The sequence below is a fragment of the Hordeum vulgare genome, chromosome 6H (genome assembly GCF_904849725.1).
Source record: "Hordeum vulgare subsp. vulgare chromosome 6H, MorexV3_pseudomolecules_assembly, whole genome shotgun sequence".
NCBI lineage: Eukaryota > Viridiplantae > Streptophyta > Magnoliopsida > Poales > Poaceae > Hordeum > Hordeum vulgare.
In genome coordinates this window covers 32,875,569-32,896,775 of record NC_058523.1, presented here as the reverse complement: position 1 = coordinate 32,896,775, position 21,207 = coordinate 32,875,569, and the positions used below count along the sequence as shown (strand labels likewise).

The 21,207-nt window shown below is 45.0% G+C and overlaps 1 protein-coding gene across 1 annotated transcript; it reads right to left on the bottom strand.

Moving 5' to 3' along the window:
- Positions 1-675: 675 nt before the first annotated feature.
- Positions 676-5,296, bottom strand: LOC123402950. Its single transcript, XM_045096921.1, has 2 exons — positions 4,902-5,296; positions 676-1,270 (listed from the first exon to the last, which is right to left on the bottom strand). Exons 1-2 carry the CDS (start codon positions 5,139-5,141, stop codon positions 1,034-1,036), a joined length of 477 nt encoding a protein of 158 aa, XP_044952856.1. The 5' UTR covers positions 5,142-5,296; the 3' UTR covers positions 676-1,033.
- Between the last annotated feature and the right edge of the window lie 15,911 nt (positions 5,297-21,207).

Genomic DNA, 21,207 nt, shown 5'->3' with positions numbered 1-21,207 from the left:
AGACCTAGCCTGTAAGGTGGTAGTTTTATGCTATTTACTCGAAAGCAATGCAATGGTCAGGTTGTCGAAAAACTAGGGTTTATGGCTTAGGATTATATCTTGGATGAATTTTTCTATTGACTCAACTCATTGAAAAGACCCCTCCTTGTTCTATATACACAGTTAAACGAACTATGATTCAAACTCGATGGTGTGAAAAATGAAATCAACGTCACATTGCAATCCTGCCAAGGGAATCTAGCCGGTGCTTCTTGTAACCCTTGTAACCAGAACCTCTTCTAATTTAATACATGGACGCGCATATCTCCTGCTTGTTAAAAAAGACATTACAATCCTGCATGTGTTTAAGTTGGATGGATTGTCATTCCTAATCCCACATGATGCACAATCAAATTTTGTGGTTGCAGAGCCGATAGAGCAACACACACGATAACATATACGGTGCAAGATTTTGATTTGGTCAATATGAATATCTCGCAAAGTTGATCATGTAAAAAAATCATCATCATAATCCACCATGATGCATCCTACGAGTAGATGGCAACAAAATAAGTACTACCTCCGTTTCCGTTTCTAAATCTAAGACATTTTGGCGGTTCAAATGGTGTAGCTCACAGGTGCAAAATTCAGGAAATGAACAAACCGAGAACAGCGGCCAAAAGAAAAGAAAAGGGATTCCACACAAAAGCTATCACCCCGTCAGTTCAAGGGTTTAGTTGGATGCTCTATTTTGGAAGTACACGTCCCCCCTTCAACAATTAAGCTTTGTCTGCTTTCCTCTCACTGTTCAACAATGTACAGCTACGAATAGTGGTACAAGGGATCTGATCAGCCATGAAACCAGGCCTGATCCCAACACACTCAACCAAGAATGGTGCGATAGCTATTAACTCCAGATCCACTCCTCCGAGGCTCCAGTAGGCGAGGGGCACAAGGTAAAGCTCCTTGGCTCCTCGGGCCGACGGGGGAGTGGATGACAGTTTTCGAGGCGGCAGCCGAAGGCACGCTAGAACCCAGGCTTGCGTGTACGCCCTCACACCCACTGGAGATGCCCTTGGTGCTCCACGCAATGGCGGATGTCACCGTCGACGGCAATCGTTTGCTTCCTCATCGCTAGAGCGGTTGGTCTCGTGTTATATTTCACCTGGAACCTTCCAGCTGGGCTTGCGTCGTTGTTGACCGAGCTTCCGGGGAGGACCGCGTCCAAGAACTCATCGGCGACGTCGCCATCTTCGTCAATCCTTAACCTCCTTGTATACCACCGGAAGCCCTGGTTAGACGAGACATGGTATGAAAAAATCATATTCAAACAGCAGCAAAATCTCAGGCAGTTGACAACATACAAGGGATTTCACATTGCAGCCATGATACGAAAGAAACATTTTAATGTGTTGATGATAGCACAACCACCCAAAAAAAAAAGAAACTGACATTCCATATTGCTCCACTAGAGAAAAAGGTGATGTGTTTGTCATTTGCTCGTCAAGAGTAGGCAAGTAACACCAAATTTGGTAGCTAAACAGTGTACAGAAAAAACTGTGGGCTCATATAACACAGAGAATACTCCACACAAACTCTTTCTAAGATCATCACACCCACCCATGGACCAACCCACAGAGCTCACACACACAAAGCAAGTATGTCGTCCTATAACAGATTTGGTGATCAGTAATCCCTAAATGCGATCTTCAATTCCTGACGTTCAACGCCACAGATATTTTATGCAACTTACAAAATAAGGTATATTAGAATAACTGACTGTGGCCCTTGATCCAATGTCGGACCTGGGAAGATAACAAGTTATTAAACCACATATGACCTTTATGCTTAAAATGTACATAATGACTTGAATGACATATGAATATGATGCATATCCAAGCTCATATTCGTAGACGTTATATCAACCGCCAGTAATCAAAACAGCAGCCATATGTCCAAGTCCACATCAAACTTTGGAGAAGTGTCTAGGCACCACTGGTGATGGATTTGGGTAATTCTGTACATTATGCATTTGTGTACACTCTAGTACAACACGAGTGCAGTCCCCAGGCCTAGAGGTTAGTGCTAGGTCTAATTCGTCATTTAATGGTGACAGTAACTCATATCCACTATCCAATACCATAGACTATCACATAAATTATGCACAACAAAAACGATCATATCGTATTCGCAGCAAAAAAAAAAAGCATTTTAAACAAAAAGCAGGGGAACAACTCTATTTGCACTAGGCACTGTAAGGTGCATCTCTATCCTGGGATTACTGTAGGACATCACCAGTAACTGCTCAAGGATCAAACAAGTAGCGTTCCTAGACTAAACACTGTCAAAATCAGAAACAAAAGGTCTAATTCCGTGGAACACTTTACACATCACATAATACCAGAGCCAAATCCGATGGTAGAGTAGGCTAAATGGTCATATACCAGATCTAATCAGACTAAAAGGATTCGCATCCCGAAGGGACTCTTAAAAGAGAAATAGAACGACAACATACTGAATAGACAACTAAAATTGTGCTTTCAAGTTAAATAGACTAATTGCATAGAAAATATCAACACTCAGCAAACTAACATCAAATACCAAAAACAAAAACAGGTAAACTCATCATGAGTTAGTTATTCCATTTGGCCATTGACATTATCAAAAGTATTGGCGGAGTATCAATTGCACAATTCTTACAGGACCTAGAAGAACACCTAAACCAACAAGTCAACAGCGACCACCAGATGAGCAATTCCATTAACTAGGACCTAGAGCTGGTAATTTTGAATCACTGCTGGACTTGGATAGTACCAAAAGCACAAGGACTCGAATTCCAAAAATTCTTAGCTAAGCTGACATCCAGGCTGCTCCTCGAGGAGCCTATGGAAAAGATGCCCTGCGGATGTGTTGGTACTTATAGAGTACAAGCTTCCATGGCAAGCTCAGTGACTTCTTGGCCATGATCTTAGGCCAGTGCTGGTGACAATTCTTGCTAAATCAAGGCGTGGTCCTGTTTCTAAGCAGGTGCCTATGGAGGCCGGCATGGACATGGCATCAACACATCCCACTGAAGCAGTCACATTGAGCAGAAGCAGAAGGAAGGGTTTAGAAACAACAGTAAGTCTGAGGCGCAGGAGTTACTTGCGCGGGCATGTGGTTTTTTGGATGTGAAGCCAAAGCTTGGAAAAAAAGAGTTGTGCAGGCCACATAGAAAATGTGAACTTCAATTTCAAGAGCCATTGCTAACTTGGTCCATCACGGCGCTAGAAGGCCATATGAAGAATGCGAAGAACACAAACAAGAATAAAAACAAGTGTCGCCAAGGGGAAGGCGGCCACAACTGCCTGATGGATGCTACTCAGCGCTTTGCGTCATCAGCATCATTTGTAGTGGTAGTCCTCGTCAACTGGTTGGTTTCTCGGGTTTTCATTTAGTCATTGTATGCAGTTAGATGCTGCTGCTAGCCACGTTTCGTGGGCCTGCATGTATGGTGAGCTGGGGGAAAAGGTGTGCCTATACGATGGTCAATGGTGCTACGCTTGGAATGTGGCCAAGTAGGTGCAAGGCGGACAGGCCCATTATTTCTCTTTTTAGGAGTAGTCTGCAAGCCACGTAAATGGAGGTGCTTGTAAAAAAATTTGATTTTTACTTAATGAATGGACAGAGGTCTTGCTGGTATCTCTAAAAAAATCATGATAAAGTATGCCTACCAGATTAAAATAAGTACTCCCTCCGTTCCTAAATATAAGTCGTTTTAGATGTTTCACTAGCGGACTACATACGGATGTATATAGACATACTTTAAAATGTAGATTCATTCATTTTGTTCCGTATGTAGTCGCTAGTGTAATCTGTAGAAAGACTTATACTCTATTTAGGAACGGAGGAAGTATTAAACTAGAAAAAACCGGGCAATCAAAGGAAACGAGTTAAGCTTGTAGAAGAGTGGCTACATAATTGATTAATAACCATGAGAATTAGAAGAGTGGATACATAAGTGATCAATAACCAAATGAATTCTTACTCTAAAGACACCCCATGTGCATCATAATCTATCAGACACATTGTATGGCCTTAAATGAACAACATAAGTTTTAACACGAATGATCCACATTGCTTATTTTTTGGGAAGCTCCTTTCCAAACCCTCCATGACAGTCAGGTACAAAGTTCACCAATATATTGTAAAGCTCCCCTCTTCTGAGTGAATAGCAAACTGTGTTGGCGTTACTTCTTAACCATTGCAGCTTCCTTCTATTGCAGTTAAGAAAAAGGCATCACTGTGCTAAACCAACTACGTACGTTGCCCAAGTCATGACCAAGAAGGAAACATCTTTTGGTGGTGGACTAAACATAATCTTCACAAAATTGCACAAGGAACCTACACCCACACAACCTGAAATTGATGGGAAAAAAAAAGCAGCATCACCAGGACAAGGAGCTAGTATCCATAGTCACCTACCAATACCAAATTCTAAAAACCTACAGCTGCACGGTAATTCTCAGAAGAGAAGAAAGAAAAAACAGACATCCTGAAGCCTAAAGCTTGCATAAGCACGCCAAGCAAACCCACGACATGAAGCTAAAAAGCAATACAAAGCTGCCACAGCCGTCAGCCAAGATTGGATTCGTTCAAGGCGCCGCCTTCTACTCGCAGTATATCCGATGCTGTGACGGCCAAGATCATCGTCACCCAAGATTCCCACCATCTAAGCTACTGCTCTCGAACTCATCAACTCAGCAATTCAGCCAGCAATCATACATTCCAACTAGCAGTGCGGTTGAAAGATTAAAAAAAAAGTAAGAGCTCTACCAAGATCTCACGCGCTAGTGAATACAAGACCTACGAGGAGCAGCGGCGCTGCTGGCAGCACACACGTCACCGCGTAGTACAGAGGGGGTTGTTGCAATCCGACTTACCTGGACGCCGCCGTCTCCCGCGGGGCAGGGCGCCAGCACGGGCCCGGCCGCCGGCCGGTCGACCGGGACGGGCACCTGCACGCTGAACCCGCGCCTAGTAGCGTGCCCGGAGGCCGCCGCCGCCGCGGCGGCAGCGGCCACCTTCTCGTGCGGGATGTCCCCGCCGCCGGCGTCGTGGTGGTGGTCGGCGTCGTCCCTGGAGCCGCCGAATATGCCGGCGATCCGGCGGAAGAAGCCCATCGCCGGCGGGATCCCGCGGGAGGGGGAGGGGGAGGGGGCGGCGGTTGATCCGACGGCGGCCGGGCGCGAATGTCAATGGTCGGTGGGAGATGGGGATATGGCTCCTTCCCTCCTTTCGCTGCTTGGAGTTCTGCGCTGGGACTTTTCACTAGCGAGACGTGGGGAAGCAACTTCTCCTCTTCTTTATTATCAAAAAAGAAAAAACTTCTCCTCTTCTTGTTCGATAAGTTCAGAATGGACAAGTTTTTTATGCTTTTATATATTTTGGAGCAGATAAAATAAATTGACGTCGGATTTTTAAGCATGACAAAACTGACATACACGATGAGAAATATATATCGTCGCGAGCATGACAATTTCCTTCAGCAAGCATGACAATTTTCTTTAAAAAGCATGGCAAATTATATTGTCATGAGTATGTCTGTTTTCTTCATGTCGTCCCAGATATTAGGTTTGCCATGCTTAAAAAGGTTTAACGTTAAATTTTTTACATTTTCGTAAAATAAAAAGTTTTCATAGATTCAATGGCTTAGTTTTTGTTTTTGACCTAGGTTTTTTATGGCTTCGTTGATGGTTTGCTTTCTTCCATACTTCTCTTTTCCATGAAACTCATAACATGTTCAGTTAGGTGGGAATCAGTGGTACAAAATTAAAGTTTGAGGGTTATTCACGTGTGATAAAAACTTCCTCTCGAATTCCTACTAGTAATTTTCATTGCACAACAAATTTGGCAGTACTGTAGGAATGTCTTGCAGTGATAGGTCAGAAAAGCTCATCAGTGACGGGCCAGGCTCTCAGGGCCGCCCGCACCTGACCTCGTGTCACTGCTATTATGGCATTAGTGGCGGGCGGGTGCCCGTTACTAATGGGCGTATTGTAGTGGCAGGCGGAAACCAGTGCCCGTCACTGCTATTATGGCTCTAGTGGCGGGCAGGCGTCCTTCACTAGTGGGCGTATTGTAGTGGCAGGCGGGAACCAGTGTGCTTGGCACAAAAATTGTGACTAGCAATTATTTCGGTACTCTCTGCCCGCCACACCTATGCGTAGCAGGAGTGATAGACCTTGTTGGCACCCGACACTGGTAATGGTCTAGGCCTATAGAAGAATTGATGTTGCGACAGTGTTTTTTGCTATTGTGGCAGAACATTTTTAACGCGGTTATAATAATTTTCAGTTGATCAACACATTGCAATACAAATATAGAATGTTGCCTCAACATTCAAACAACCTCCTTCTGAAGATCTTTTGAAGAATTTTCTGTATCGACTTGGGTAGCTGCTGGCAATTGATGACTGAAATGTGTCTTTGACTCGGTGAAGTCGTTCTTCATCTGACTCTGGCTGGCAGTGGAATTTCCTATCCTCATTTACAACCTCCTTGTTGATGATTTTGGTCAACACATTTGGATGCAGACAGGCTAACTTAATAATTCACATATGTCCATGTCATTCTCCATCTCCAAGGTCACTTGATTTTGGCTATGATTCCGCGGATATTGACTTTTCTTCAAAAAGTCGTTCATGGCGGCGATGGCAAAGTAGCCACGACATATGTGAGGTTTTAGTATTTGGTTCTTGATGGCAACAAGTGCTAGTGAAGAACTTGAATTTTGAATACTGTGTTGTTGTGTTGTTGAAGTTCTTACACTTGCACTACCAGGGAAAACCTTATACACAAAACATTAGCAGTAGCGCTGGATAAAAGAGGGCGCTACTGGTACATATCAGTAGCTCGCGTCTACTAGAGTCGCTACTGCTAAATACTTAGCAGTAGCGTTGTTTTAAGAAACACACTACTACTAATATTGCCCCACCGTTTCCGCCATGCTAGATTTAGTAGTAGCGCGCCCCAAATACTGGCGCTACTGCTAACAGAATAGTAGTAGCGCGTGTTTCCGACCCACGCTAGTGCTAAGTGGGACGTGCACTTATCGTCTTCATCGCCCCCGCACGCCCCTCTCTCTCACTCTCTCCCTCTCCACACTCTGTGTCGCCGCCTCCCCTCCCTCCGCCCCTCTCCACTTTGCACCACCGCCCCGCCCCTCACTCCCTCCCTCTCCCCCTCCTCACTCTCTCCCTCACCACTCTACGTCGTCGCCCCTCCCTCACTCCCTACCTTTCCCCCTCCTCACTCTCTCCTCTCCACTCTACGTTGTCGTCACCGCAGGTCCTCCCCGGTGACCTCGCCCCCGGCCCCAACCTCGACCTCGACCCCGGCGACCTTGACCCCTACCCCGACCCCGACACCGACCCAAGCCTCCGGTGAGACATCCCCACGCCTAGGGTTCTTGATAGGATTCTTGCTAGGGACTAGCTGATGCCCCGAACGTTGTTGCAGAAATATTTGCAAAATATATATACTGTGTTTTATTATCGTATATTTGGTGTCATACTTGCATGTTGAGAAAATAGGTAGTGGACGCTAGCTAAATTCAAATGAGATGATTGTTGTACGAATGATAACTATAAAGTAAGACATTAAACAATAAGAAAATTTTCTCATAGGAATTTGTCTCGATGTTGATGATGCCCGGCCCGCATCCTCGTCGTCGAGTGGTTGGCGAGAGCCTTCTTGATAGGTTACATGTCCAGGACTGGGCTCCACCGGGTTGGCACTGGGAGGTGCTACCTTCCGGGGCGCGCACCTTGGTGAGGAATCCAGGTCTCGTCGTCGACCGAGAGCTTCTTTGGTGGCGGTCGCGTGGGCCACTATCGGTGCCGAGGGAGCCGGGCCCACGGAGGTGGTACGTGATCGTGTCAGGGAGGAGGACGAGCACGTTCGTTGCTACATGGCTGCGTTGGATGCCAGGTTATCCAATACCTGGCAGGTTCTTCAGGGATATCACCCGAGCTATGATCCGGTGATGGTTCCTTATGTTTGGGTTGCCATCGCCTGCGCCGTGAGACGTCAACTGGATTTGTATTAGTTATATTATATGATAATATTCAAGATGTATTAGTGATAATATCAGTTATCTTTCGGTTTGTCGTTGCTCCTTGTATGACTTTCATGTGTGTTCTTGATCGAGGAATCCCGATTGTTGTCGTGGGGGGCCACTAGTGGGGACGGGGCCTTTAGCCCTGGCCCGTAAGGGGCTTTAGTCCCGGTTCACCAACCGGGACTAAAGGGGCGGGACTAAAGGCCTAACCTTTTCGTCCCGGCCCTGTTACACGCGGGACTAAAGGTGCTCCACGTGGGCGCCTCGTAGCGCCCCAGGGGCAGGCCCTTTAGTCCCGGTTCGTTACATGGACCGGGACTAAAGATTTTCAGATTTTGCTTATTTTTGGGTTTTTTTTGAATGAAATTATTTTTGGGTTTTAGGGTTTTAGGGTTTAGGTGTTCGGGAGATTAACGTGATGCCTCGTTTGGTGTTCGGGAATTAGTTTTCATATAATTTAAATAGAAATAACTATGCATATATATATAAGATTAACTTATCTTACAAGCGAGCATATATATACAATTACATGGAGATCTGAATTATCGGGACTAGAGCCCGTCTATTCGATTACATGGACGAACATCAGTAATGGCCCCTAGCTACACTAAATCGTCCTTTGTCATCTATAGCTTCCGTCCTCAAAAAGGTCGCAAGCTCCTCTGCAACAGCAATCGCGCGTTGCTTTGGTAGGACCTTCGTCGTCATGGCCGTGTGCTATATAAGAAGAGGAGATGAATATGAATATCAATCATGATAACAAAGAATGACGGGTAAAAATAGAGGTGTGAATGTTCATTGCTTACGTCGAATCTGTGATCCTTGTGCTCAGAGGTAAACGTGCGAATGGTCTCGCAAACATAGTATCCGCATAGATGCGTTCCCCGTGGCTGCTGGTCGCACTTTACGAGAATAGAATATATATAATCAAAATAATAATCTAGCATCATAAATGTATTGAAAATTAATAGAAGTATATCATACTACTACTTACCTGAGCCGCTCTAAAGGTCAGCTTCTCATGAAAGTTACCGGGAGTCACGCACTTGAACCGCTTCCAAACCCTGCCCGACAAGGATAATGATTTGCTAAGTTTTTCATTAATTGATATATCAGAAAATCATCGAAAGAGACCGATAGAGCGCAAGAATGATTAAAATTAACCTTGGAGCATGTCCTGCAGGCATTGGAACTGTTCCAAGGGTCTCGATAATGGGTCGAAGGTATCAACTCTTCCCTTATCAATTTGAATGTCCAACAGAATCCAATGGAAGCTGCACATGTATATATATATATATATATATATATATATATATATATGTGTGTGTGTGTGTGTGTGTCAGTAACTTATCAATTACACTTATAAGTGAATGGACACAACAGAGTAAAGACCCTCACTTGAAGTTGTATGGAAACAGTATGTGGTCACAGAAATTTTGATCTATTAGAAACCTTAGAAGGTTTTCCTCCGTCTCCTTGGGATAATTAGTTAGCGTCACTATATGTATTTTATCTGGGTCAATAAACCCAATATTTAGGATGCTCTTACTTTTACAATCCAGAATCTTCATTCTGCATAATAGAGTACAAGTTATATATAGACAATCAATTGAAATAACTAAACAAGTTATATGTAGACAACGAATTCAAAAACTTACAGACAATAGCAACTCATAAGCGATTTGTCGAGTGCGTCGCCATTGTACATCTGGAAGAGTTCATCAAAGTCGATATGGATTTGTTCGGGCGGCCGTAGTACTCCTGTGGGACACTCAGCACGATCATCGTTCTCCCATTCTTTGATTCACTTAAGTACCATTGATGCAAGTAACGCATATTTGTTGGGAGATCATCTTTGCTGACCAAAGGCTCACCCATGACAAACTGTGGCTTAGGGGCTACCACAACCTTGGGTATCTTGTCGTCTTGGGAAGACAGAAATAATTCAACCGAGACACCACATGCAGCCGCCAACTCCTTTGCACTTTCTAAAGCTAGCCCCTGCGCCGAAGGGGGAACATTCTCGGTTAACACCTTGAGGGGTGGGATCGACTGTTTGGCCTGTTGTCCAAGCTGAGGAAATTCTGATTTTTTTTCTTGCTTGTAGTTGAACTTGATTTGCTCCCACTTGCAGTTGCACGTGATCTCCTCTTTTTCACTTCCTTCTGCAATGTGCGTGTATAGTCATCAGGCTTATGGTGTAAGTCACAAGGGCTGATATAGGAAGATTAGCATGACGTACCTTTGGGAGGGGCGACAGTTTGCGCTTTGGGGTGCTCTGTGGCTTAGGAATCGTTGGCAGAGCGTTCTTGGTGGCACGCTCCCGCTTAGTATCCGGAGCGGGCGGCGGCAGAGACGGACGACCCAAGTCCGGCGGCGGTGATCGAGATGGACTCGTGTTGTGCTGGCCGACGTCATGTGGAAGGCTTGCACGTGATCTGCTCTTTTTCACTTCCTTCTGCAATGTGCGTGTATAGTCATCAGGCTTATGGTGTAAGTCATACTGTGATGGAAGGGGTACGATCATAAGGTCCGATAGGAAGATTAGCATGACGTACCTTTGGGAGGGGCGACCGTTTGCGCTTTGGGGTGCTCTGTGGCTTAGGAATCGTCGGGGGAGCGTTCTTGGTGGCACGCTCCCGCTTTGTATCCGTGGCAGGCTCAGGCTTTGTATCCGGAGCGGGCGGCGGCAGAGCGTTCTTGGTGGCACGCTCCTGCTTTGTATCCGTGGCAGGCTCAGGCTTTGTATCCGGAGCGGGCGGCGGCGGAGCGTTCTTGGTGGCACGCTCCCGCTTTGTATCCGTGGCAGGCTCAGGCTTTGTATCCGGAGCGGGCAGCGGCGGAGCGTTCTTGGTGGCACGCTCCCGCTTGGTATCCGTGGCAGGCTCAGGCTTTGTATCCGGAGCGGGCGGCGGCGGAGCGTTCTTGGTGGCACGCTCCCGCTTTGTATCCGTGGCAGGCTCATGCTTTGTATCCGGAGCGGGCGGCGGCGGAGACGGACGACCCAAGTCCGGCGGCGGTGATCGAGATGGACTCGTGTTGTGCTGGCCGACATCATGTGGAGGGCTTGGAGGTAATGGAGGTGTAGGTGATCTGCGACAACTCGGAGGCGGTGTTGTCCTTGGGGCCGAGCCTGGAAGCTTGATGTAGTTCTTGTCCCATAGGATGACTCCACCCAGTACTTCTCCGAGTGTCCTCTCATCTTCGGGTCCAGCTATGTCGAGCTCCATATCACTAAACCCCGTCATGATTTCATCCACCCCGACTTTAGCAAAGCCAGCTGGAATCTCACGGCCATGCCAGCGTGCATCGGGGCCAGAAGGTAAAGCTTGTCCGACGGCCACCTTCATGGATATGTTCTTGAATTTCTGATGGAGTTCACATGATGTTGACTCCTTGATTCCATCCACGGGGTAGCCGGGACCGCCCTCTATCATTCTTCGTTCATCGTCGGGCGGGGCCTCAGATTCAGCCACGCTGCTTTTCCGCTTAGATGGGGCGCCGGTAATATCAAGTGCAGGATCTTCCTGGCGCGGTACTCCTCTAAGCTCATCAATCTGCTTCTGTTGCTCGTTAATCCTGGCAAGCAACTGGTTGAACTTGTCATTCTCCTCATCCTGCTGTCGCTTCTTTGCTCTCTCTCGGCTTCTGTAAGTGTCTTGGTCTCTGGCAAACCCAAGCCACCACGGGTAAGATGGACCCAAAGCCTCGCGTTCGTCCTCCATGTTCGTAATTGCCGAGGACCAGTGTGAGCAAATCTTTATCTCTATCTGCAGTGAACTTTCTTTGTCCCTCCTTAATTTCTTTCACTATCCTTTTCCAATTCTCCCTGGGTATCCTAAGATTGTCATTGCAGATGAGGTCCCCTGTTGTTTCGTCGTACGACCCACCATGCGCAAGGAACCAATTTCTTGCTCTCAATTCCCACTCATCACGGAGTGGTTCAGGTACGATGCCTTTATCTATCAGATCTTGCTCTTTCTTTTCCCACTTTGGGATGGCAGTCTCATAGCCCCCTGGCCCCAGCTTGTGGTGATATTTCTTCTTGTTCTTTTCTGATAATGCCTGGGCATCTTCTGACTCCTTGTACTCTTGAAATTCCTTCAGTGATTCGCCTGCTTGGCTAGATACCCCTCGAATACTTGCACTTTCTTTGTCTCCAGATAGTTTTTCCATAGCTTCTTCTTCCAGCTACGGAACAGTTCGGCCATCTTCTTTAGAGTCCACTGCTTGACTTTGGCCCTCAGTTTGTCTGCGGCGTCTTCATTCTCACATTCTGGCAGGTTGAAATGTGACATGAGATCATTCCAAAGATTATCTTTGTACCTTTAGGCGACGTAGTCACTATCGGCTGCCCCTTTGCGCTTGTTCCACTCCCGAACGCTGATCGGGACGTGATCCCTAACGAGAACTCCACATTGCTTCTTGAATGTGTCAGCAGCATTCTTAGGAAGCTTGGGTTCGCCCGTAGGCATTATCACCTCAAAGGTGTAATGCGTCCGTGCATCCAACTTTCTAGTCGGGCCTCGTTTCATAGATTTGGTCGATGTGGAGGCCTAAGAGGGAGAAACATTCGTCAAATGAATGTATATGTATACAATATAGAGCTATCTCCAATATTTTTCACATATTACAAGTGATTGTGGAACTTCATATGTATACCTCGCCGGACTTTATTATTTCTTCACCGGCTTCTCCACTGGCTTCTCCATCAGTGGAGCTATCACCTTCTCCGTCATTGGACCTATCTCCTGCCCCATCGGCTTCATCTTCGTGTCGCTCGACCTCCATTCCATATCCGGAGTCGTTTAGATATGACGTCGGAGATTCGGCTGGTTCAACGTCGAGGCCGTCTTTGATTATATCTTCGAGAAGTTATTCCTCTTCGAGGTTCCTGATATGTGGATCCATAGTTCTGCAGAAAACGGACATTTGATTAACTAATAAACTAACAAACTAGCCGGGCGGAAACTTCGAAGGCTCGTTTTATATAGGAGGACCTTTAGTCCCGGGTCTTGGCTAGAACCTAAACTCTAAAATACCAGCCGGGCGGAGCCCAGTCCCGGACACTTAAGCATATACAATAGCAAAATTAAACTAGTTCTATTAATTTTCTTGCTAAAAGTAAACTATTAACACTTAAGCATATACAATAGAAAAATTAAACTATTAACACTTAAGCATATACAATAGCAATAATCTAAGAAACACTATTAACACTTAAGCATATACACTATACAATAGCAAAATTAAATGACAAAAAATATATTTCTTCTTCTTCTAACCCTAAACTAATTTTTTCTCTTCTTCTATTTCTCCTCTTCTTCTACTTCTTCTTCTACTTCTACTTCTCCTCTTCTTCTACTACTTCTCCTCTCCTCTTCTTCTATTTTTCCTCTTCTTCTCCTCTCCTCCTCTTCTTATTCTCCTTTTTCTTATTTTCTTCTCCTCCTCTTCTTATTCTCCTTTTTCTTCCTTTCTTCTCCTTTTTCTTCCTTTCTTCCCTTTTTCTTCTTTTCTTCTCCTTTTTCTTCTTTTCTTCTCCTTTTTCTTCCTTTCTTCTCCTTTTTCTTCCTTTCTTCTCCTTTTTCTTATTTGCTTGTGCTGGCCGGAGTGTTGGGGAGGAGGGGGCGTGGGGCTTACCGCCCGGAGGTGTCGACGGCGCGCGGCGAGGAGGACGGCGGCGCGCGGCGAGGAGGACGGCGGCGACGAGCAGGACGACGGCGACGACGAGGAGGACGGCAGGCGGCGGCGAGCAGGACGGCGGGCAGCCTGATGGCGTCGTCGAGTTCGTCGCTTGCCGCGCCGGGCAGGAGAACGAGAGGAAGAAGAAGAGAAAATGGACGATTTGGGTTCGAAATTTTCTAACTCCCGCGTATACAGGTGGATCTTTAGTCCCGGGTGGAGCCACGAACCGGGACTAAAGACCCCTTTAGTCCCGGGTGGAGCCACGACCCGGGACTAAAGACCCTTTTTCGGGCAGACCAGAAAGCGGGAAACAGGGGCCTTTAGTCCCGGGGCGTGGCAAGAACCGGGACTAACGGGGGTCTTTAGTCCCGGGTGGAGCCACGACCCGGGACTAAAGGCCCTTTTTCGGCAGACCAGAAGGCCGGAAGCAGTGGCCTTTAGTCCCGGGGCGTGGCAAGAACCGGGACTAAAGTTTTGCCTATATAAACCCTCGCCCCTGCCCGCCATATCCCCTGTTTTTTGGTTGTTGAAGTGTGACCATGCCATGCTCTTGCCACTCTAGTTCATGCACATGACGTGTTCGATGAAATGCCCGAGCCACTCTACTTAAGCTTTCTCCTCTCCAAGCTCGACCTCCAAGCTCCATTTTCCTTAATATTTGTCTAGGTTTGGCCGTGCACCAACTGCGAGCACCACCGTGGTGAGCCTCTTGTTCTTATCTTCTTTTTAAAATCAAAAAAATCTTACTTGTATGATTTAGATACATACTTGTATAAATTACTCACTTTCATTATTTTTTGTTATTATATAGTGCGATGGTTTTGGTATCCGCCTCCGTCGGCCCTCGTCCTGTCTATGATTCGGATGCGGTATATATTATCTTTTATAACTATTTGTTTTATTTAGTGTTTATGACAATTATGACGACCAATGTGACATATATTTTTTTAATCTAGGAGGTATGTGAACCGGAAATTCCAACCCACATAAAAATTCTTGTCAAGAAGTTAAATTTGGTTGAAAAAGAAAACAAATACTTGAAGAAAAAATTGAAAATAATTGAGGATAAGAATATGGAACTCGAGTTGCATGTCGCCGATGTCATCGATGATCGCAAGATGAAGATCGATGCGATGCGGTTGAAGATGGATGCAATGCGCTTGAAGATGGATGAAATGCGCTTGAAGATTAGGAATATTAGAAAATATGCGATTGATAAAGAGGCTTAGTATCATTATGCTGTTGGGTCAATTGTTACCTTAGTTGCGATTTTGATCGCGTTTGTTGTTGCATTTAAATGTTTTACATAGTTGTATGTTGTTTTATGAGAGAACTTTATGTATTTAATTTTTTGCAATAATAACATTTGATCACTACTGTTCTTTGGCTTTAATGTGATGATGAACTTGTATTAATTTGGTCATATGTTCTGCAATGGTCTTTTGAACTTATTTGATCTCCATACTTTTTGTGTGTTCAAAATGCACCATTCAAAGGCACATCACAAAATTTCAACAATTTCTGACTTCATTTGGTATATTTCGTGCATTTACTTATTATTTTTTTGAGCTAGTTGACCCTGAAATTGAAAAGCACTACAAATGAACTCTGAAAATGTTGAAAGTTGGCATGCTATCATCATTTCACCCACATAGCATGTGTTAAAAAGTTGAGAGGGCTATGACAAAAACTGGATGCACTTCGTGTACAAAACGGACAATCTCTCTCGAAGTATCAGGGTTTCGAACGAGAACTCATCTCTTACAAAGGGATTTCATTTTTTTGAACTTATTTGAACTCCATACTTTTTGTGTGTTCAAAATGCACCATTCAAAGGCACATCACAAAATTTCAACAATTTCTGACTTCATTTGGTATATTTCGTGCATTTACTTATTTTTTTTGAGCTAGTTGACCCTGAAATTGAAAAGCACTACAAATGAACTCTGAAAATGTTGAAAGTTGGCATGCTATCATCATTTCACCCACATAGAATGTGTTAAAAAGTTGAGATGGCTACGACAAAAACTGGATGCACTTCGTGTACAAAACGGACAATCTCTCTCGAAGTATGAGGGTTTCGAACGAGAACTCATCTCTTACAAAGGGATTTCATTTTTTTGAACTTATTTGAACTCCATACTTTTTGTGTGTTCAAAATGCACCATTCAAAGGCACATCACAAAATTTCAACAATTTCTGACTTCATTTGGTGTATTTCGTGCATTTACTTATTTTTTTGAGCTAGTTGACCCTGAAATTGAAAAGCACTACAAATGAACTCTGAAAATGTTGAAAGTTGGCATGCTATCATCATTTCACCCACATAGCATGTGTTAAAAAGTTGAGAGGGCTACGACAAAAATTGGATGCATTTCGTGTACAAAACGGACAATCTCTCTCGAAGTATCAGGGTTTCGAACGAGAACTCATCTCTTACATGGATACTATGAAAATGAGAAGTGTTTGAAATTTAGTACATTCCGTACATGCATTACATAAAAGGTTTAATACATTATTACATTATTGCACCAATATTCCTATCTATTATTTCTGTTTTCTTCTGGGTCGTAGCCATGGAGAATCTTCATCATTCAGTAGGATGCTTGGGTCAGTTTTCACTTTGAAGGGCGGAATTTCATGAAACTTATTATAATCTTCTGACATGTCTGTCTTGTCATCTACTCCCACGATGTTTCTTTTCCCTGAAAGAACTATGTGGCGTTTTGGCTCATCGGACGATATCTTCTTTTGCTGATTTCTTTTTTTCGTTAATGTAGACATGTCCTTCACATAGAAAACCTGAGCGACATCATTGGCTAGGACAAATGGTTCGTCCATGTACGCAAGATTGTTGAGATCCACTATTGTCATGCCGTACTTTTGGTCTACAACTACCCCGCCTCCTGTCAGCTTCACCCATTTGCACCGAAATAAAGGGATCTTAAAAGTAGGTCCATAGTCAAGTTCCCACATCTCCTCTATGTACCCGTAATATGTTTCCAAACAGTGCCCATTCTCGTGTGTTGCATCAAAGCGGACACCACTATTTTGGTTGGTGCTCTTTTTATCTTGGGCAACCGTGTAAAATGTATTCCCATTTATCTCATACCCTTGGAAAGTACATATAGTCGAAGATGGTGGCCTGGCCAAACAGTACAACTCATCTTCAACGGTGTCGTCATTCATGAGATGTGTCTGCAACCAACTGCCGAAAGTCTTCTCGTGTTCCCCTTTAATCCAAGAGTCAGCCTTCCCCGGGTTTTCGGAGCGTAGAATATTCTTGTGTCTCACGATATACGGAGCCACCACGGTGGAATTGTGTAGAACTGTGTAGTGTGCTTGAGAGAAAGAATGCCCATCCATACATACTTTTGCTTTCCTTCCTAGTGTGCCTTTTCCTGTCAGCCTACCCTCATACCGAGATTCAGGAACACCAATCGGCTTAAGGTCAGGAAGAAAGTCCACACAAAACTCAATGAACTGCTCTGTTCCATAGCCCTTGGAGATGCTTCCTTCTGGCCTAGCACGGTTACGAACATATTTCTTTAAGACTCCCATGAACCTCTCGAAGGGGAACATATTGTGTAGAAACACAGGACCGAGAATTCTAATCTCTTCGACTAGGTGAACTAGGAGGTGTGTAATTATATTGAAGAAGGATGGCGGGAACAACAACTCAAAGCTGACCAGACATTGGACCACATCAATCTGTAACCCTGATAGACTTTCTCGATCGATTACCTTCTAACAAATTGCATTGAGGAATGCACATACCTTCACAATTGCCAGGCGAACATTTTTCGGTAGAATTCCCCTCAATGCAACCGGAAGCAATTGCGTCATAAGAACGTGGCAGTCATGAGACTTTAGGTTTTGGAATTTTTTATCTTTCATATTTACGATTCCCTTTATATTCGACGAGAAGCCAGTCGGGACCTTGATACTGAACAGGACTTCAAAGAAGATTTCCTTCTCTTCCTTAGTAAGAGCGTAGTTGGCACGCCCTTGAAACTGCCCTGGATGCATGCCATCTCTTCCTTTATGACGTTCCTGGTCCTCGCATGCTTCCGGTGTATCTTTTGACTTCCCATACAAGCCCAGGAAGCTTAGAATATTCACGCAGAGATTCTTTGTCAGGTGCATCACGTCGATTGCCGAGCGGACCTCATGGACTTCCCAGTAGGGTAGCTCCCAAAATATAGATTTCTTCTTCCACATGGGTACGCGCTTATCAGGACCGTTAGGAACAGGTTGGCTGCCAGGACCCTTTCCAAAGATTACTTTTAAATCTTTGACCATATCAAATACTTCAGCACCAGTATGGATCACAGGCTTCCCCCGGGGTTCTGCGTTGCCATTGAAATGCTTGCCTTTTTTCTTTAAGGGATGCTTGGGCGGAAGAAAACGACGATTGTACGGATACACATTCTTCCTACAGTTGTCGAGATATATACTTTCTGTCTGATCCAAACAGTGCGTGCATGCATTGTATCCCTTGTTTGACTGTCCTGAAATGTTACTAAGAGCAGGCCAATCATTGATGGTTACGAAAAGCAACGCTCGAAGGTCAAATTCCTCTTGTTTGTGCTCGTCCCACACACATACACCTGGTTCGGCCCACAGCTGTAAAAGTTCATCCACTAATGGCCTTAGGTACACATCAATATCGTTACCGGGTTGCTTTGGACCTTGTATAAGCACTGGCATCATAATGAACTTCCGCTTCATGCACAACCAAGGAGGAAGGTTGTAGATACATAGAGTAACGGGCCAGGTGCTGCGACTGCAACTCTGCTCCCCAAAAGGATTCATGCCATCTGTACTCAGACCTAACCATAAGTTCCTTGCGTCAGCTGCAAATCTCGGGAACTCTCTCTCGATTTTTCTCCGCTGCCGACCATCAGCGGTGTGCCTCAACTTATCGTCTTTCATACGATCTTCCATGTGCCATCGCAACAACTTCGCATGATCTTTATTTTTGAACAGACGTTTCAACCATGGTATTATAGGAGCATACCACATCACCTTGGCAGGAACCCTCTTCCTGGGTGGCTCGCCCTCAATATCACCAGGCTCATCTTTTCTGATCTTATACCGCAATGCAGTGCATACCGGGCATTTATCCATATTCTCGTACTTCTCACTACGGTAGAGGATGCAGTCATTAGGGCATGCATGTATCTTCTGCACGTCTAATCCTAGAGGGCAGACAAGCTTCTTTGCTTCATACGTGCTGGCGGGCAATTCGTTCTTTCTTGGAAGCATCTTCTTCATCAGTACCAGCAACTTTTCGAATGACGAGTCAGTCACACCGGTCTCTGCCTTCCACTTCAGCAATTCCAGTGTGCTACCCAGCTTCTTCTGGCCATCTTCACAAGTTGGGTACAACAATTTGTTGTGGTCCTGTAACATCTGCTCGAACTGCAACCTCTCCTTTTCCGTGTCGCAACCTCGCCGTGCATCAGAAATGACTCGGCCAAGATCATCAGCGGGCTCATCTGGTTCCCGTTCTTCATCCTGATCTTCTTCTTCATTGTCTTCCATTGCGGTATCAGCATACTCAGGGAACATAGATCGGTAGTTGTCATCATCGTTCTCTTCTTCTTCATCGCCGTCTTCCATCATAACCCCTCTTTCTCCGTGCTTGGTCCAAACATTATAGCCCGACATAAAACCGGACCGAAGCAGGTGGCTCTGAATGACTCTTGAGGAAGTGTAATCCTTCTCATTCCGACATTCAACACATGGACAAAATATATAACCACCACCATGCTTGTTCGCATCGGCTGCATCTCGAAAAGAATGCACACCTTCTCTGTAAGCGGCTGTGCGTCGATCACCGTACATCCATGGATGGCTCATCTCTGCGTTATACGACAGTATATCAAATACAATCACGATCCTAAAAATTAGTACCGCACGGTCTAAACGAGGAAATATAGTTGCTAACCTTTTAGAATAAGTAGAAATAAAGAGGAAGAGGTTTAAGAGTGGCTCGGGCATCTCATATCGTAGTTGTGTTCGGTGAACTGAAGCGGCATCGCTCTAACACACATTTCAACAAACACCTCTAGTGCATCAAAAAAAGTGGAGAGCAAGCACCCACCCACAATCCTCCATCCAAGAAAAATGCAACGAAGTGGGGAGAGGGGGCTGTGCTATATATAGGCAGAGGACTTTAGTCCCGGTTTGAGACACAAACCGGGACTAAAGGTGGTGCACATGCGGGCTGCCCACCGCGTAGCCCTTTAGTCCTGGTTTGGGACACGAACCGGGACTAAAGGTTCCTTATGGGCCGGGACTATAGCCTCGAGGGAGGCATAGGGAATTGGGGCGACGTGGCCGGGCCTTTAGTCCCGACCCAGAGGCAGGCCGGGACTAAAGGGTCCTGGCCAAAGGCCCGTTTTCTACTAGTGGGCGCTTCCTCCTTCTTTGCTTCTTCCGATATATACCTTGGTATAATGCACAAGGAGAGGAGAGGAGGAACGCCCATCACCGACAGTTGAACTATTAGTGTGAGAAAGTGTCCACCAACATATATACACCATGAGATATAAGAGTTATTTAAGGAAATCCTCGACTAACCGAAAGATAACCGATATTGAACTAGGTCTTTTTGGACATGTGTGTATGGTATTAAATGAGTAAGGTGATGATGAGTTATATGTCATATATTTGATTAAAGTGGATGCATGCAAGTGACCAAGTTGAATTAGAGGAAAATATAATGTTGCGATTGGCAATATCATATTTCCTTATAATTCAACATGATCACTTACATCCATCCACTTTAATCTAAATGTAGGTGCTGACACAATAGTTATTGATGTTGTATATTAATATGTGTAACTGTGTGTAAATACAACACATATATATATATAATAAATATGTGCGTTTACTAGTGGCGCGGGTTAGAAAAGCATGCTATTGAGTAGTAGCATTGTCTAAGGAGTGCTACTGCTAAACTTTAGCAGTGGCGCTGAGCAAACAGTTAGCTATAGCGCCGTAGCAGTAGCGCGGGCACCGCGCTACTGATAGTTCAAAAACACGCGCTACTGCTAGGGTTTTACCTAGTAGTGTTGCGTAGAGCATCATTTAAAACCTCCTTCAATTTTGTCCATTGCTTCTCGGGGTCTCTCATCAAATTGAAGAAATAAGCCAAGCACTGCGTCAGTAATAGTGCGATTACGATCCAATGTCGGTCGATGCGCAATAAAACAAAGAAAATAGTATGGATGGGATTAAACTAGAAGGTAAACTATATATGTTTCATTATAAATGATTGAACGTTAGCAACTTACGTGTCGCGGTTTGGCAAGAGAAAGGTGTCCTATTGTGGGTGAGTCGCAATCATGCATGGTAACATATAGGGGGTGTTTCTTTACAGGGACTTTTTGCTGCAGGGACTAAAAAAAGTCCCTTTTAGTCCCATGTGAA

Bases quoted from the DNA above. Each gene is read 5' to 3' on its own strand.
- LOC123402950 (XM_045096921.1), bottom strand. From the start codon at position 5,141: ATGGGCTTCTTCCGCCGGATCGCCGGCATATTCGGCGGCTCCAGGGAC. The intron at 1,271-4,901 runs GTAAGTCGGATT...TCGTCTAACCAG, and splicing joins CGGGAGACGGCGGCGTCCAG to GGCTTCCGGTGGTATACAAG.